The 17,229-nt window shown below is 44.4% G+C and overlaps 4 protein-coding genes across 5 annotated transcripts; 1 reads left to right on the top strand and 3 right to left on the bottom strand.

The window, feature by feature from the left end:
- Nucleotides 1-5,606: 5,606 nt before the first annotated feature.
- On the bottom strand, nucleotides 5,607-6,174 carry LOC117899112. The gene is made up of 2 exons (XM_034808900.1): nucleotides 5,812-6,174; nucleotides 5,607-5,735 (listed from the first exon to the last, which is right to left on the bottom strand). The coding sequence occupies exons 1-2, from the start codon at nucleotides 6,172-6,174 to the stop codon at nucleotides 5,619-5,621; spliced, it is 480 nt and encodes a 159-aa protein (XP_034664791.1). The 3' UTR covers nucleotides 5,607-5,618.
- A 1,487-nt stretch (nucleotides 6,175-7,661) lies between these two features.
- Nucleotides 7,662-8,109, bottom strand: LOC117897341. The gene is made up of 2 exons (XM_034806115.1): nucleotides 7,901-8,109; nucleotides 7,662-7,832 (listed from the first exon to the last, which is right to left on the bottom strand). Exons 1-2 carry the CDS (start codon nucleotides 8,099-8,101, stop codon nucleotides 7,695-7,697), a joined length of 339 nt encoding a protein of 112 aa, XP_034662006.1. The 5' UTR covers nucleotides 8,102-8,109; the 3' UTR covers nucleotides 7,662-7,694.
- Nucleotides 8,110-11,496: 3,387 nt separating this feature from the next.
- Nucleotides 11,497-12,159, bottom strand: LOC117897002. Its single transcript, XM_034805563.1, has 3 exons — nucleotides 11,990-12,159; nucleotides 11,691-11,933; nucleotides 11,497-11,620 (listed from the first exon to the last, which is right to left on the bottom strand). Exons 1-3 carry the CDS (start codon nucleotides 12,143-12,145, stop codon nucleotides 11,555-11,557), a joined length of 465 nt encoding a protein of 154 aa, XP_034661454.1. The 5' UTR covers nucleotides 12,146-12,159; the 3' UTR covers nucleotides 11,497-11,554.
- Nucleotides 12,160-12,665: 506 nt separating this feature from the next.
- LOC117899676 (aminopeptidase N) lies at nucleotides 12,666-16,906 on the top strand. Of its 2 annotated transcripts, XM_034809864.1 has the most exons (6): nucleotides 12,666-13,243; nucleotides 14,126-14,284; nucleotides 14,353-14,827; nucleotides 14,888-15,126; nucleotides 15,205-16,459; nucleotides 16,522-16,906. In XM_034809864.1, the coding sequence occupies exons 1-6, from the start codon at nucleotides 12,753-12,755 to the stop codon at nucleotides 16,840-16,842; spliced, it is 2,940 nt and encodes a 979-aa protein (XP_034665755.1). In that variant the 5' UTR covers nucleotides 12,666-12,752; the 3' UTR covers nucleotides 16,843-16,906. The 2 variants fall into 2 exon arrangements, with proteins under 2 accessions (XP_034665755.1, XP_034665756.1); XM_034809865.1 differs by lacking the exons at nucleotides 12,666-13,243; nucleotides 14,126-14,284; nucleotides 14,353-14,827 and having other exon boundaries at nucleotides 15,050-15,126; nucleotides 15,183-16,459.
- Nucleotides 16,907-17,229: the final 323 nt, after the last annotated feature.

Genomic DNA, 17,229 nt, shown 5'->3' with positions numbered 1-17,229 from the left:
GGCAGTCCTTTTGTGGATGTTGCGGATGTGTCGGATATGTTTGCACGTTTAATGTGCATTGCCTAGACCTTCACTCCCAGACAAGGCCTTTGTACAAGGAAATCCTTTTACACCATATTGAGTTTTGTTGTTGGCATTCTGTGGCATTCTCATTAGACATTAGGACACAGTTAAAGCAAAAAGAAGAAGAATAAGTATATGATTTAAACACGTTGCGGCTGCAATTAATTTTAAATATTTATACCCAACGATGGCAACTGGCGGAAGTCAAGTGTCAATATGCCCCCAAGTTTGCATCTCATTCGGATTGAATTAATAATATATTTTCCAACACAGAGGAGAACTCTTTTGAGAGCTCCCAAAAGGGAGATTAAAAAGTTTCTGAAAAACCCTTAAGGTATCCTTAAAGAGATCCTGCTTCTACGATTTCCTTCTTCATTTGCCAATGTGTGCTTAAACAATTAGCAACGCAACCGAAAGTGGGCCAAGCAAAGTGTCAAGCAGGGAAAAACATCGAATTGGACTAACGAAGTGAAACGGAAACTCAAATGGAAATGGAAGTGGAAAAACTACAAGCAACAACTGCGAATGCGAACACAGAAAACTAAAAACGAAACTTGTGTTTTGCATTTGGTTCTTTTTTTTGTGTGTCCTCCGTTGCCTGTTTGTCTCACACAAACCACACAAATTCCCAGAAGGCCAAGCTTTGAAAATGAAACCGAATAGTCGAGTAATACACCTATAGAATACTCGATAATCAGCTCGTAAATGTTTGGCAAATGGTATATACATATCAGATTATGACAAAGCCAAGACAGGGTTAAATTCCCGTCCAACAAACCCATGTTATGCGCCAGTGCAGGGTATGCCAGATGTTGAGAGGATGGAATCTGAAGCTCTTCGTTGATAATAATAATGCTGATGTTAATGATTTCAATGGGCCAATGTGTTGCAGCTGCGGTCAGTGGCTTGGAGGAGCATGTTTCTGTGCGTATGCACACAACGCGGACAAGTGGCCATCTAAGGCTGCCCGTGGGCATACAAAGGAGCTGCGAACGCTTGTCGTTTCGTCGATTCAATTAATGCGACAACTGAAAACAAAGCGAGACAACACGGCAGCTGAACAAAGAGCAAAGTGGACAAATCAGGGAGTAAAGGACTCGCCTCTACTTACGTTCAATGGGCAATTACATTTTAATGAGAGAAGCATCACCGACCATCCAAAACCTTGTCGATACATATGCAAATTTGGTTGGGGTCAGGTTCTGGGCTGGTGGACACACGCATACACACCTCATGCATTTAAAGAGGGCTTTAAAGCTGGCCTCTTTCAGGCCTTCCCCACTCACTATCTCTGATTACTTTGTCTGTGTCCGCCTTTGTATGCAAGTTTCACAGTCAGCGTTATTAATTTTGCGCCCAGCTTACTGTACTGGCTTCTGTATCCCCTATTGAACGGCCGACACATCAAAGCACTCCGGCTGACAAAAGCACACTCGCCTTTTCCTTGTTACAAGAAGAAATATGCGTGTGCGCTTAAAAAAATACATACGTACATTTATTATGTACACAATATAACAGAAAATATAAACCGAAACGGATGCTGAGACAAACAAATGTTAAAGGGACGCTCGGCGCTTTCAATTGGAAAAAAAAATCAACCAAGGAGGCAAGCGGAAATATAATGAGTTTTGCTCAGTGCCCAAAGCCAGGGAGGCTGGCCGTGGCCAAGAGCTGACACTCCTTTCACCAGAGACGGGGAGGACACTGTGGCACTGTGACAATGTTTGTGTGCTTTAGCAGACATAGGCTCCGGCTTTGGCTGTAGCTTTGGCTTTGGCTGTAGCTTTGGCTTTGGCTCTGCCTCTGCCACTGCCTCTTCTCTGCTCTGCTCTGTCACCCGTTGAAAGTCTCATAAAGTGGACGGACATTCGCTTTGATTTGCTGTTGCTAGTGCTGTTGTTTGTGTGGTTTTTTCTTTTGCCAGTCGAATCCACACTAACGACTTGCCAGTTGATGTCATACGTGTGGCGCGGCTGGCTGCGAGGACAACGACACCGTGTGGCAGCATCAGTACTCGTATCGTCCTCATCATCATCGTCACCGTGGACTGTTTGCCCTGTCCTTTGACTCAGTATGTCCCACTCTTTAGGCAGCGTCACATTTAAAATCAATTTCATGGCCTGTGCCGGGTAGGACACACACACATTCGCCACACACACAGTGGCACGTGCCACAAGCCTGTCCCCTGTCAACCACAAATGCAAATATAAACATATGCGAGGCTCACAAAAAAGAAATCCCTTTCAAGCTGTAAATACTTCCCTCTTCTGTGAGGGTACATCCACGTCCCCTAAGTGCTTGACTAGATCCAAAGCGATATTCCTTTGTGTATTTTCACAGTATAGATTTATAAATAAAATATAGAATTTACATACTTTAATTACATAATTTAAACAGACTTCTGCAGAGCATTCCATATTCGAACTCAGTCTGTAACTTTTCCCCATATTTATTTATTTTCCTTTCATAAGCCTTTGGCTCTCGAATGTACATACGTCTGAGAGCCACCAGGGAAGGTCATTACTGATAAGTCAGCCAATAAAGTCAGTTGGCCACTCCACAGTATTCAGCATACGACCCGTGCTCGCTGCAGTGTGGGGCTGGAGCAATGCACTCCACTGCTGAAACTTCCGGGAAGACGCGCTTGGGCAGGATGTGTACGAGATTCTGTTGGAAAAAGTACAATTAAACATCTGGGAAAAGGTGGATTGTTTTAACTTATTATGCAATCTCAGGGCAGGTGTTCGAGCAGAAAGCCTTCTCATTCTTGAGAGCAATAAAAGTTTGCCGCCTGGCCGTGGCATGCGGAATAATTCATTCGACATTTAAGTGTCTGCCGACACGTGCAATGTAAAAGTTTTACGCGCCTACATACACCACACATACAGACCTGCCTGCATTATATAATTCCGCATAAAGCGTTGAAGCGAAGCGTTGCCAGAAGACGCTCTTAAAGGCAGTGCCCAATGAGGGGTAAAGTGAAGCTCTTAGGCCGCCGGCAGATGACAAATTGGTCGCTTTTCATTTTCCGCTGCATGTGTATGTACATTTGGGCCAATGAATCTGCATATGTCTGAAGCGCTTTCTGATGGCCAAAAGCAATCGATTTTCCTCTCCTTTTTTGGCAAGCGAAAGTGATTTCCTGCCCATTGCCGCCAAACTTCATCAAGGCAGCATCTCTTATCAGCGGAGTGTTGGGAGGGAGTGGCTGCATGCCTGGAATATCTTCCGGTTCCGCAGTTTTTGATGTCTTCCTCTCACTGGGTGGTGGAAGATGGAAAGTGGAGAGGCGACGAGAGGAGAGGAGAGCTTGGAGTCAGTAACTGCAAAAAATAATAATCAAGGAGCCGGCGTTAGCATGGCGCGGTTGTCCCTTTTGATGCCACAAAAAATTCAGGAAAATCAATTGCAAATGGATACAGACACTTGAACGTACCTTGGTGCATATTTGATATATGCATATGATCCCTACATTAATATGTATATTCAACTCAACTATGAATGCGAATTCCATTAAAGTCCCGTGGGATTTGGCACGTGCTGCTAAAAACCCAATGCAACGGGGGCAGCCACACAGTTTGGGTCCTGGCACAGGGGCAGGTCGTAAAGATATACTATTTAGGTCACATTATAGCAGGGTGCCAGCAGGGTCAACAGAAACCATTTAAAAACGTTTGAAAAAGGGCACACTTTGAGCTGCATACTTTCAGGAGCTTATTGAAAATTAGAAATCAAATGAAAGTTTCATTGCGTCGCAGAACCATTATTCCTTCAGAGGAAAATTGTGCTGCTGATCCCATAAGAACTGCAGAATTATTTTCTTGACACCCAGGAGGGGCACGGCCGCTGGTTGGCATAGCGATAGAGAGCGTGACAACAACAAAGGAACCAGCCAGCTAACACAACAAGAAAAACGAACAATTGCTGTCTAAATTCATTGTGTGCGCCTTTGTCTGATTTGATGTTGCTGTGTGTTGCAGGGGCTTAAAGGGGAAAGGATCACTTGGAGACCAGCACAGACACACACACACACAGGGTGCATGTGTATCGCATTCGTTTCAATGGAAATGTCTATGAATGTACAATTTACATTGATGCCGCATTGTGGCATTGTCTGCTGTACACTATACGTGCTCGTTCTCCCAGAGCTATATGCGGAAATATTGTTTATGTGTCTCTCGGTGGCGCTCTGTCCCGCTTTGGCGAACTATACGACCGTCTCTTTTGCTGCCTTCCGACAAACACAAACAGATGTAAGTTGATTGTGTGCAGTCAAACACCTCGCTTCACTTTACCATCGATGGCTGAGATGCTGCGGAGTGTGAAGAGTGGTGAGTGGATGGATGGTGCGCGTGGTTGATGTGTGATGGGTTTGTCATTTGATACAGTTTATTATTGCCAGACGATTGAATGACTAACCAGATGATGCAGACGTGAAGATGAGACACTGCAGTTGCCACAGTTGCATGCCTCATTATCAAACAAATCAAGTTTGACAGTTTCCACACAGCTGGCCCAAAACACAAGGCCCAATTAATGGGTGTATGCAAATGTTTGCCCTCTACTTAATGTAATACGATTGAATTCGATACAGAGTCAAAGGATTACCGAATGATTCCGGTTAGATTGAAGAAGGACTATTATGGATATTCATTAATATTTATCAATACAAATAATTATGTGCAGCTTTTCTAACATCATTATTTACTGTCAATGGCAACAAGACCGGCATCCATTTGCTGCAGCAGAGCTGATTGGGGAGAGCACCGCCTAAAGTGTAGACATATATTGGTGCAGCACTGATCGTCGTCAGTGCAAGCCCTTCCAGAAGCTCGACATTCCGCATTCACTTCCACATTGTCATCCTGCAACGTGAAAAATATCATTAGATAAGTTTTAAAATAATTTGCAGATTTCATTCCTACTCGGGTCACATTTTTGGGGAATGGCATCGATCTGCGATTGCTAGAATCATCGGTTCTCCACGATTCTTTGAAACGCGAATGCCTATTGCGAACGAGAGCAGTGCTTGTGTTTTCCGCAAGAAATATACCCACAACCAGTACAAGAATTAACAAGACGAGTGAGACGTTAGAAGTCATGTTAAATGTTTAAAGATGGAACCATTAGGGCACCTTTATATACACCTCTATTTTGTTGCTGAACTAAACAAGACCATATGCAATACTGCTTTCCATTTTATTCACATTGCTTTCCATCTGCTTTCATAAAAACATATGCGGCTTGAATTACATGAGGGAACCAGCAGGCAAAATATGCGGTGTGTGAGTCGATGGTCGGCAGTTGTAATAAACTCCCCATTACTGCAGCAGCTACACAATGCACTTAGCTCGGAACACTGACTGAGAAGAAAACCAACGAATAGAAGGAGTAAAAATTTGGCCACTAGTTCAGTTATGATTTTCCATTTGAATTTTATAATAAATGTATTTGAAGTAAGCTGCTGTGGCTGGAATAATGTATTAAGTGACATTCAAAAGTTTTTATTTCTTTTGCAGCTTATTAATTGGTTACAACGCCGAATTAGATCCTAACTAGATATGCCAACACTTCTTCGTGTCAGTGAGACATTTTTTGTTACAACAATTCTCGGCTGCGTGGCAAGGCTTTCCGTACGATACACAGTTTACATGATACTCTAGGCGATCTTCCTGTAAATGAAACAATTGAAAACGTGTTATTATCTCAAACATTCTTGGAAAACTACGATACACAACATATTCCTACCATTGTGAGATTTGTGAGTAATGGCATAAGTTGATCATGAAGTTGCAATATCTTGCTAGTCCCCTCTCTGGGCTTAGGAGAACTGCTGTTGAGAGCAGAAGCTTTGGTGGCGGTAACGGTAACGGTGGCGGTGGCGGTGACGGTGGCGGTGGTGGTGGTGCGAAATGGATCACTGGCCGTGGAAGCACTCGCTCTCTTCGTTGTCTTTTCGTTGGGTCCGGGAGTTATGAGTATTCTCCTTCCAAAGAGACCGACAGAGTATATAGTTTTATCGAGAAGAGCTAGACCGCTCGCGTTTTCAATAAGCAGTAGACCCAATCCAAAGGCCAACCCAATTACCAAGGGTGTAACGATGGCGTTCATGTTGAAAGTTTGACTGATTAAATTCCCCACTCGTACACCGTTTTATACTACATTCTGTATCTTCACAAGAGAAAACTAATATCGATAATGGTGTGTTTAAAGCCAATTGTTTTATTTTTCCATCTGTGTTTAGCGAAAAACATTTGCAACTTAAATTACCAGAAGCCTCAACTAATGCAACAACTATAAATCCAGTAGATCGCAGCCGATAAACAGAGCAGTTATTATTATTATTATTTAAGGTACATATTGGGATAATTTGATCTATCGGTCAGGCACTTCTTTGTGCTGGAGATACATTTTTTGTTGCAACAATTCTCGGCTGCGTTGCAAGGCTTTCCATACAATACACATTTTTCATGATATTCTAGGCGCTCTTCCTGTAAACGAAAAATTTGAGCTATCTGGGAAAACTAAGACCGACACATTTTCCTTACCATTGTTAGATTTGTTAGTAATGGAATAAGTTCGAAGGGATGCCTTCTCGTACCATTATTTGGAGGGTCAATAAAACGAACCATTTTCTTAAAATGTCGAACAGGGAGAACACTGGTTGTATTTTCAATAGGAAATAGTTCCAGTCCAAATGGCAAAACCAATAGCACGAGTGTAATGATAGCATTCATGTTGAAAGTTTGACTGATCCAATTTCCCACTCGTACACCTTTTTATAAAACATTCTGTTCCCTTACATGACAAGACCGGAATCTCTTTCTATCTGTGTTTAGTGAAAAACATTTGGATGATGATGACTAAGTACAATTAGCGACAATCATTTAATGTAATTATAACGCTACGCACTCAGACTTGGATGTCGTTGAATGTTGTTGAATGAACAGAACAGATGCATACGAATCTGCAGCTGTGACTGTCCCACACACACCCAAATAAAGCCCAAATGTTTGCTTATGCATTCATCCTTGTATGAGTATTTTGCTTGGAAACTTATTTTGGAGATATATAGGTGCACCGCTTGGAAAATTGGAGGCACATCTTTGTGCAACATTGCTCGGCCAGGTGGCACTCAAGGCTGATACCCACACAGGCTTCGGAATATTCAATGCGCTCTTCCTATTAATAGACAAAAGCTGAATCGTGAACCAATATTAAATTGAATTCTTACTTGTGTCAAATTGTCGCTAAGTGGCATTAAAGTGAAACGACGACCGACGTATTTCCTGTCAATGCCCATGATCTGCGCTGATACGTCCGATTCCTTGACCAACGAAGGCGTCTCCTGCTCATCCATCGCGGGATCAGCGTTTGTGGCTCCACTGAGCACTACAATCAGACCAACCAAGAGGGAAACCATGCAGTTCATTTTGAATGTTTGACTAATAGAACTGACCATTTTAGAGCCTTTATATACATATCCACTGTGGTGCGATACAAAAACAAAATCAAACACTCTGTGTTTTCTTACTGCAGCTGTTTCGAGCGCTCATTTGTTTACATAATTAATAAGTTTATTTATCTATGGCTATTTCTCACTCTTGAGCCATGAACATGGGTGCTTAAAGCTACTGAAGATTCATTGGGGATGGTGGGGCACCGCACTCCCTGGTAGACACAAGGCATACTCTCGTGCAGCATTGTTCAGCCAGTTCACAAGGAGCTCCAAATAGCTCGCAATTCTTGACCCATTCAACACGTTCTTGCTATCAGCAAAAGCAGGAAAGATCCATTACTTGACTGTGATGTATTCCGAAATCTCTACTTTACATACGCGTGTCATATTTTTGGACAGTGGCATCTGTCTAGGGGGTTTCCTCCGCGCGGAAGCAAGCTCCGCCAGTCCGCCTACATCCTTGAAGACTGAAGGTGGATCCAGGTCATCGAAGATCGGAACACCGCTCGTAGGTCGAATGAGCAACAATCCCAGAGGCAGGACCAGACCCATTACCAGCAGTAAACTAGCACAATTCATGTCGATTGTTTGACTAACGAAACTGCCTACGACTTCTGCTTTATATAACTATTTATAGATCCAGCAAGGGCCTCACCAAAATCAAAACCAGACACAACAGCAGTTTCAACCATATCTACCAAGTGCGGATATGTTTAATCCGAACCAGCAGTCAATAACCATTCCCCCAAGCTATACCAGTTACATGCTATATTTAATAAGAAACAGAAGGATTTGCTTTCAAAGTAAGCAATTTAGAAAGTAGATGGAAGTGTTCTTTACCAGCCAGGAGGAACGAGGTGTTCCAAATGGAACAGTGTACAGTGGGGAGCAATGATGAGTACATGTCCACAATAGCTGACTTTCGTCGCCCATAACTTCTAAACGCATAATGCAAACGTAACCAATTGTGAACTATTGTGAACATGTACTCATCATTACTCCCCACTGTACATACAATCGTACAACAAGTGCAGACTGGACCTGCATCACTGGACCGATGCAAAACCGAATTTATATTATTTTAAAGATTATTCATCACAAATTCAGTAATAGTATTAATAGTGCAGCTATGTTCAGATAACTATTTAATAGAGCTAACTATTATTAGCTAACTGTTAGTTGTCTAAAGAATTACCGCCAGATATTTCCTCAGACCTAACAACTAAGAACCAGAAAGTAATTAAAAAGCTCCATTAATTGTATACACTTGTATTTATTATCATCAAAAATCTCTTATTGTTTTTTAAAGGGCTTTAACTATTATGGAATAGAACATCGCTTGGTCATCACGAGACATACTTTTGTGCAGCACTGTTCCGCCAACTGGCAATCCGATCCAATTGCCTGACAGTCGTCGCTATATTCAATACGCTCATGCTATAAATACGATTAAAAAGAATTATAAGTGCAAAATCGTTAACTCAGATCAAATCAATCCATTCCTACAAGTGTCAAATTTTTGGACAATGGCATCATTCTTTGCGATTGGTAAAGTGTGCGCACATCGTCCCTGCGAAATGGAACTCCGCTCGCAGGTCCCATAAGAATTAGTTCCAGAGACAGGATAAGAACCACCACCAAAAAGGAGACAATTGGCTTCATGTTGAATGATTTATGGTGAACTACGTAAACTGGCTTATTTATATACACTTCCATTCCAGAGACAAACAACAGCACAGCGGACAAATTACCAGATGGTACTCTCAGAAGCTGAGGGGACTCTGAGAGAATCTCTAATCTCTCTAATTGCCAACCAATTGAAGCAAATGTACATATGTTTTCTTAGCTGCAATCTGTTAATTTGGTTAAAATTAAGTTTAGTTTTGTAGCATCTGTGGCGCTCTTTTATTTAACTTTTCAATTGCTAACAGATCCCAAAGGAGAATAGATTTTCGATCTTAATTTGTTGTTGTTATTAGTTCATCGCAAAAATCTGCTCCGAAACATTTCGTCTTATGTCTCAATATTCTCCCACGACGGCGCACCGTCTGGTAGCCACCAGACATACTTTCGTGCAGCACTGTTCAGCATATTTGCAACTCCTGCCCACGGCCTCGCAGTTGTCTCCAAATAAAATACGCTGATGCTATTAATCAAAAGAAAAATACTTAGCTCAATCGATGATTTTGATCGGAGTTACATTCTTACTTGTGACATATTTAGTGTCGGAGGCATCATACGGTTTTTCGTTATCTTTTTTTCTGGTTGTTTTTTGCGGGAGTAGGCAAACGCCGCTAGTCCGCCTGCTTCCTTGAAGATCGAAGGTGTATCCAGGTCATCGAACACGGGGGCACAGCTTGTAGGATCCATGAGCACTACTCCCAGAAACAGTGCCAGTCCCATAACAAAAACTAAGCTGGTAGCTTTCATGTGGATTATTGAATGCAACTAATGCAACTGCTCTGAGGGATTTCTTTATATACCTCCGGCTCCATTCGCCGGATGAGTGAAAACAAAACCAGATGCATCAGAAGTCGGTTTTATGGCAGGTTTTTTTTATTGTTTGTTCCGCGAGAAACTTTTTCGACTTAAATTACCAGAAGCCACTACTACTAGGTTGCGAAGAGGCGGTGACTGAGGCCTACAATTGGTGGACTCTGCCATACGCTCTGAACGGTTTCGGCAGCCACTTGATTCCGCCAATCGCCTATTCCTTTAAATAGGCTTAGGAACATATTGGTGAATACTGTAATATCCTCGGCATTGAGTGGATTCATCTGTTGTCCAGCTGCTGATGAAATCGAAGGAAGTTTTGCATCCATAGAACCCTTGCCATGGGCCAGTGGCAGACACTCAACGGGAATGAGAAACTGGACTGTCTGTGAAGAAAGCAACAAGATGTAGAACGAAACTTTTGCGAATGCTCAAAGTCACGTCTTGCTTACTGCAATGACCAGAAGCATAATGGGCCACATTCTGGTATGTTGTTTGGTGTCTAACTCGCAGTGCACTGACGATGGAATGGCTTTTAAAGCGATGCCATTGTTGACTCACTGACCCTGCGGCTCCAATTAACTGCGTTGCTTGGAGCTGTTGGACATCCCCTTCTGTTTGCCAAAGTCAAGAAGTTCGGTTACATTTGTGTCAAGACGCGCTCGAGATAATTGAAAATTGCCGTTGTCAATATGTAATGTCAATGCCTCAGATATCGATACAGATACAAGTATATGTAATTATATATATAGGTTATGCTGACGAACGAATTGTTTCATGGCTCCACTAAGGTTGTGCTTGAGCATTGAAGAAATGAGTCATGACTTCGTTTCAGTTGCTTTCGTTTTCAGGACGGGCTGGAAGAACTTTATTCTCACAATCGGCAGCGATAGCAACAGCCTCAAGTTCGAAAGCATTGACCCTGCCAAAAACTCTAACTGTAATAAGAAATTGGTAATTCCATAACAGCAAGATTGATATACATATATACATATGTACATAAGTACATACATATGTACGATACAAATAATGCTATACATGTGTTAGCCATATCGCCCTAGATAAGTCATAAGCTAATAAATAAAAATTCCCATAAATAAATGAATAAGCCCATGCCCATGCTGGGTATCTTTGTTTTTTATAACTGACGAATGTGTTTTTTTTTGAGGCGTATCATCGTCAGTCGGCAGCAATTCCCGCATGGATATACATATATGTATGTACATATGTATCTATATGTACATAGATATCTGCGGAATTACGCACCTTAACAGATTTATATTTTATTTTGTTTAAAATACTTTTTCCTTTCCACCTTTCCATCATAGTTTATTAAATTACATTAAACATTCAAAATTTTATCTTTTCTTCACACCAAAAATAATTATTTAATATTTTACACTCGTAAAGGCATTACATTATTCAGTTTATTTGACTTTGGGATAAGCTTTAACATAATATACGTAATAATTCGAGCTAATATTATTACTGGCGTAATATTTCGAATTATTATTATGACTGGCGCTGCTCCACATCTTTTTAGGTGACACACTTGTGCGCGTAGAAGTGACAACTTTTCGAGCAGCACTCCTCACTGACATTGCACTGCAGAAAAAAATGCGTAAAGAGAGAAAGTTATCTATGTGTTCAAGGTGAGTTCCACAGCAACTCTTACCGGTCCGCCGACGGGGTTGCACTTCATGCCCTGCCTCTCTTGTGGTGTTTGCTCTGACTCATTGGGCAGCGTCTGGATTTCGACGATGTCAGGAAATTTATCGGCAGACTCCTTCACATCGGTGTCATAGATACTGTTGGAGTGGTGTGACATATGCGCTGGAAGGCCTTCGTCAATCTTCCTGGCACAGACATTCAAGTATGTCATGCATTTCTCCGAGCAGCAGTCCTCGTGCATCTGGCACTAAATACTCAAGCTTAGAGCGATGATCATGGCAAGAGAACAATAATGCAACTCACATATTCCCCATTCGCATGGCAAGGGCCATTCTCTCTCTTCAACTGGGCCGCCACCAAGCCCAAGATACACAAAAACAATCCCAAACGGGCGATTGATAGCGAATTCGACGTCGACATGCTGGCACTCGCACTGGAAAGCGTTGACTGTGGCATCATGCGGTGGTTCGCCGTTTTATAACTAAGCGACACACAGAAATAATAACTGGATTCGTGAGCCGAAAAGTAGACCTTTATCTTGCTGCGAATAAATTACAGATTGGCTAGTTAAATTGTTTAAGAAAATACATGAGTTGATAATCAATATCGTTGATATCGTTGTCTCAGAAAAGAGGGATGTTTTATGTAGAGTTTCAATACATATTGAAGTGATCCCTAAAAGGGGTGTGTATTGAAACAGTGACAGTGGGTGTGATGTGGTTAACCCGCATCGGGGAGTGAGTGGGTTTTTTTTTGTGTGCCAAGGATTGCACCGTGACCTGCCACAACTGTACCACTCATCGCTGCTCGCTTGAGTGGCTGTGGCTCTCGGCCTGGAGTGAGTTTGCTTGCTCGGCTGCTTGCTCATCGTGTGCCCAGCAGAGCACTCTTATACGCATCGATCAGCCAGCCAGCCAGCCGCTTATCTTATCGAGGGAGGGAGGCTTTAGCTATAGGTACGAGTATAACCTGAACCCGCAATCGTTGCGGACGCTCAGTTGAGTTTCGGTTGCCAACGCGTGGTGGACAGTCCCAGAGTCCCAGTCTCAGTCATCGATACGCCGACATGATTACGCCTTCGAGTGGCTTTGCGGGGCTTGTGCTGGCTGTGGCCCTAGCCCTGTCCGGGGTCAGTGGGTCCCTGCCCACTCGCGATCGCTCGCTGCGTCTGCCCAACGAGACCTATCCGCTGGGCTACCATCTGCACATCTCGAGCAACATACATCTGGGGAATTTGCTCTTCAGCGGAAATGCCACCATTGACGTAGCGATCAGGCAGTCGACGAACGAGATAGTTCTACACGCGAAGAACCTGAGCGACTACCAGATTACTGTGCGACAGCTGACACCGTCGGGATCCGTCGATGTTGTCGATGACCTTACCCACACATACAATCCGCAGGCGGCTTTCCTCATCATCCATCCCCGCGAGAATTATCAGGCCTTCGAGGCGGGACAGCGCTACCGCGTGGAGATTCTCTACACGGCTATAATGAGATCCCGGCCCATGGGCCTCTACTGGATGGACTACGTGGATGAGTCGACCAATCGGACCGTGTGAGTAAAGCATACAGCCGAATGGGGATTGGGTCACTAAAGTAGACACTTCCGCTGGAGGAGGTACGCGCCTTACACATTTCAAAGATAGACTTTGGCGGGGCTCTCACTTTTATTTTCTTGCTGCTCCCATCTGTTTGTTGTCTGTTGGTTTTCGTTGTTCCATATTTTAATTAATTTTTGACGCTGCCACAGACAGAAAGCGGCTTATCATCAAACATTTGGCCAGCTATCGGGGCATCACATCAGAATATACACTCGAGTACGCGTACTCTCGTATCAGAATTCACTCATTCCCGCAGCGTTGCCAGGGTGACGATGTAAACAATACAACAAGCAAGCACATGTACATACATTTGTACATAAATTTGTACATATTTATATGAAAGTTGTGCACGGGGAATTCTTCATAGGAGGTCATGACTGTGATCACAACAATTGTGTGTCCGAAATGATTACGAACCGAATCTTATCAGCCCCCTGCACACCGCTTTTAGTTTTGGGCGCGTGAACTCAGAAAACCCAGAAAATTTTGTTTGTTTTGATTTGTAACTCACATTTTGATTTTACGGGCCTGCCCATTGTCAATTCCCCCGAATTGGAAGTGGGTAATAAATAAGCCACAATTATTCTGAAGAGAGAGAGAGAGAAATCTCTTCAAATCAGCACGTCATACCGGCTGCCTCAGGCTGCAACTGGTTTTATTCAGCGTTCAATGATCTGCAGACTGGGAATTTCGCGTCGGGCATGCTTTCGGGTACTTTGAATTATAATTTGGCTTAGCAATGGGAATTCCGAATCTATTTTATGCGTGGACACTCGACTGCCAATTCTGATGATTCTCCATAAATACTTATCGAATTTCCAACTTGCAATTTTCAGATATGTGGCCGCCACGCAATCAGAGCCGACTTATGCGCGGCTGATCTTTCCCTGCTACGATGAGCCCGGATTCAAGTCGAATTTCAGCATCCGGCTGACGCACGGCATCAACCACACGGCTATATCTAACATGCCCGTAAAGGATGTGCAGCACCATGGGTAAGCAATAAGCAATCATCTCTTAGATGTTCTCTTAGATTTGAATTAAATATTCCCAATTATTGCAGGGAGCTGACAACAACCCTCTTCGAGGCAACGCCACCGATGTCTACCTATTTGGTGGCATTTGTGATCTCCGACTTTGAGCACATTTCGGAGACGTATCGCGGGGTTACGCAGCGCATCTACTCCTCGCCCAGATCGAAGGAGAAGGGTCAGAGTGCGCTCAAGAATGCAGTGCGTACGGTGGCCGCCATGGAGGACTATTTCGGTGTGAGCTACCCGCTGCAGAAGTTGGATCACATAGCGCTGAAGAAGAACTACGGGGCTGCCATGGAGAACTGGGGTCTGATCACCTTCAAGGAGGGCAACCTCCTGCAGCAGGACACGGGGGATGTGCACAAGCGTGTGAAGGACAAGATCACGCAGAACCACGAGATTGCCCATCAATGGTTCGGCAACTTGGTGTCGCCCGAATGGTGGTCATATGCCTGGATGAACGAGGGATTTGCCACCTACTTTGCCTATGTCATCACGGATCTGGTGAGTCACAGTTCCAGCACCAAGAAGTATGCCATTTACAATGTCTCATTTCTTCTGTAGCTCTACCCCGAGGACAAGGTGATGGATATGTTCGTGTCGGATGAGGCGGATCGCGCCTACAGCTACAACAGCTTCTTCGACGTTCGCCCGATGACCTCCTACGTGGAGACTGAGAAGGAGATCATGGCCATCTTCGACATCATCACCTACAAGCGCGCTGCCTGCGTCATCAAGATGTTCCACCACGCCTTCAAGCAGAAAATCTTTGTGCGCGGCATCAGTCGGTTCCTGGAAAAATAGTAAGTGCTTATTGGACAGCAGCTGGAACCGATCAATTGGAATTCATGGGCCAAAGTTGCAATGTTCGTTCATTCCAGCAAGTACACCGTGGCCAACGAGCTGAACCTGTTCGATTACCTGCAAGCGGAGCTCCTTGAGGACGAGCACTTCGGGCAGCAGCCGTGGGTGCTCCGGGTGCGGGAGATCATGCTCTCCTGGACCCACAGCGAGTGGATGCCCATTGTGCTGGTGACTCGCAACTACGAGAATGACACTATCACCTTCAGCCAGCGCTCGATACACTCCAAGAGCGAGCACTGGTGGATACCATTGAACTTTGCCACCGCTCAGAAGCCCTGCTTCGAGGAAACGCAAGCGGACCTCTTCATTCCGCCCCAGACGCAGCACTCCCTCAGCCTGGCAGAGCTGAATCTGCAGCTGACCGGCCGGGACTGGTTGATCGTGAACAAGCAGCAGACTGGCTTCTACCATGTCCACTACGACACCGACAATCTGCGGGCCATTTCCCGCCAGCTGCGGCACAACCACACGCTCATCCACCCGGTTAACCGGGCTGCCCTGTTCCGAGACCTGAAGCCGCAGATCGAGCACACCGAGCTGGAGGACATCGATGTGGTGTTCGATATGCTGAAGTACATGGAGTTCGAGGAGGATCTGCTGCCCTGGAACCAGGTGGCCGATACCATAGACTTTGTGCGACGAAATCTCTTCGCCACCTCCTCGCTGGAGCTGTTCAACGAGTTTGTGCGTCAGCTTGTCACGCCCACATTCCGGCGACTCTTTCGTGACAAAGCCTCTGGTGAGGTGCCCAACAGTGACCTGGATGCGGGTCAGGCGATCCTCCTAATGGCTTGCCTGGCCGACCTGCCCGAGTGCCTGGAATACACGCGCACCTTGGCCAAGGAATACATCTTCAAGAGGATCAATGTGACCAACGAGTCCGAGTACTTTGCCATGTACGACAGCATCCTTTGCTTGGGTGTGCGCTACCTGAGCGACAAAGACTTCTACGGGGTCATTGGCATGATGCAGGCGGCAGATCGCAGCTCCATCTACTACGATGACCTGATCTATTCCCTGCGCTGCACTCAGAGCCACAGCCATCTGCTGTACTTCCTGGAGCTGCTGCTGGGCGAGAACTCTACGCATCTGATACTCAGCGACCCGGAGTCCATGATGTATCTCTCCTATTTGTACAAGTCGAACATGGAAGCTCGATCTGTGATCTGGCAGTACATCGATCGCAACTACAAGCTGCTCTGCAGGTCGCCCAACTTTGTGGAGAATTTCAATCAAATAGCCGAGTTTGTGCCGCGACAGCAAAAACCACAGGTGGGATAAAACAAACCACTTTCACTCTAGAACATGGACTAACTATCTCTTTTCTCTTTCAGTTTGTTTTGCTGCGCCAGAACATTGCTGCATACATGGAGGTGCAGGGCCTTAACCACACAGGTGCGGCTCTGATCGACATTGACTCTGGACTGGTGGGCAAGAAGATGAAAAACACGGAAATCTTCGTCGACAAATACGAGCAGAAGATCCACAACTGGCTGATGGCCGAGGTGCCACAAATGACAGCGCAGAAAGAAGCAATTTATGCAGCCTCGCTCAGTGTTGGCAATGGCTCGAATCGGCCCCAGGGCCTCCTGAATACGGCCAGTGAAGTGGTGCAAAAAGCGTTACGCTCCATAGATCGATCGCTTTATAGATGATAATGATTGTTTGCCTCAAACAAGGGCAGACTCAATTACAAATAAATTAATTCTAATACAACAAGTCATTCGGCGTTATCAATCAAGCACCGCGAGCTTTCCACCACACCGTCGATGAATGATAAGCGATAATGGCTCTGGGCCAGACAGAGATGTGGGGAATAGATATGGCCATAAGCATCAAAACAAGTCATCGTCCATAAATGGCTAAACGATCCACAGCTCTAAATACTCTCGATGAATACTCGTATACCCTTGCAGGCAGTAATAGTTCATTTTTATAGGCTAAAGAAAGCAGTTTGACGGTTTTAGTGGGTGCATAAATCAGGTACAAAAATAAACCTACTTATTGTAGCAAGTAAATGTCTAATAAATAAAGTTAATACT

Source organism: Drosophila subobscura, chromosome O (genome assembly GCF_008121235.1).
Source record: "Drosophila subobscura isolate 14011-0131.10 chromosome O, UCBerk_Dsub_1.0, whole genome shotgun sequence".
In the NCBI taxonomy this organism is placed as follows: domain Eukaryota; kingdom Metazoa; phylum Arthropoda; class Insecta; order Diptera; family Drosophilidae; genus Drosophila; species Drosophila subobscura.
Note: the sequence above shows the minus strand (reverse complement) of the source record. Positions and strands in the feature narration are given on the sequence as shown.

What these genes read in the sequence shown, in the direction of transcription:
- LOC117899112 (XM_034808900.1), bottom strand. Translation starts at nt 6,174, where the DNA reads ATGAACGCCATCGTTACACCCTTGGTAATTGGGTTGGCCTTTGGATTG. An exon ending in TACTCACAAATCTCACAATG is followed by an intron (nt 5,736 to 5,811) that starts GTAGGAATATGT and finishes TTTCATTTACAG; the next exon opens with GAAGATCGCCTAGAGTATCA.
- LOC117897341 (XM_034806115.1), bottom strand. Translation starts at nt 8,101, where the DNA reads ATGAATTGTGCTAGTTTACTGCTGGTAATGGGTCTGGTCCTGCCTCTG. An exon ending in TGTCCAAAAATATGACACGC is followed by an intron (nt 7,833 to 7,900) that starts GTATGTAAAGTA and finishes TTTTGCTGATAG; the next exon opens with CAAGAACGTGTTGAATGGGT.
- LOC117897002 (XM_034805563.1), bottom strand. Translation starts at nt 12,145, where the DNA reads ATGATGCCACAGTCAACGCTTTCCAGTGCGAGTGCCAGCATGTCGACG. An exon ending in GCCATGCGAATGGGGAATAT is followed by an intron (nt 11,934 to 11,989) that starts GTGAGTTGCATT and finishes TTGAGTATTTAG; the next exon opens with TGCCAGATGCACGAGGACTG. An exon ending in GCAACCCCGTCGGCGGACCG is followed by an intron (nt 11,621 to 11,690) that starts GTAAGAGTTGCT and finishes TTTTTTCTGCAG; the next exon opens with TGCAATGTCAGTGAGGAGTG.
- LOC117899676 (XM_034809864.1), top strand. Translation starts at nt 12,753, where the DNA reads ATGATTACGCCTTCGAGTGGCTTTGCGGGGCTTGTGCTGGCTGTGGCC. An exon ending in GAGTCGACCAATCGGACCGT is followed by an intron (nt 13,244 to 14,125) that starts GTGAGTAAAGCA and finishes TGCAATTTTCAG; the next exon opens with ATATGTGGCCGCCACGCAAT. An exon ending in AAGGATGTGCAGCACCATGG is followed by an intron (nt 14,285 to 14,352) that starts GTAAGCAATAAG and finishes CAATTATTGCAG; the next exon opens with GGAGCTGACAACAACCCTCT.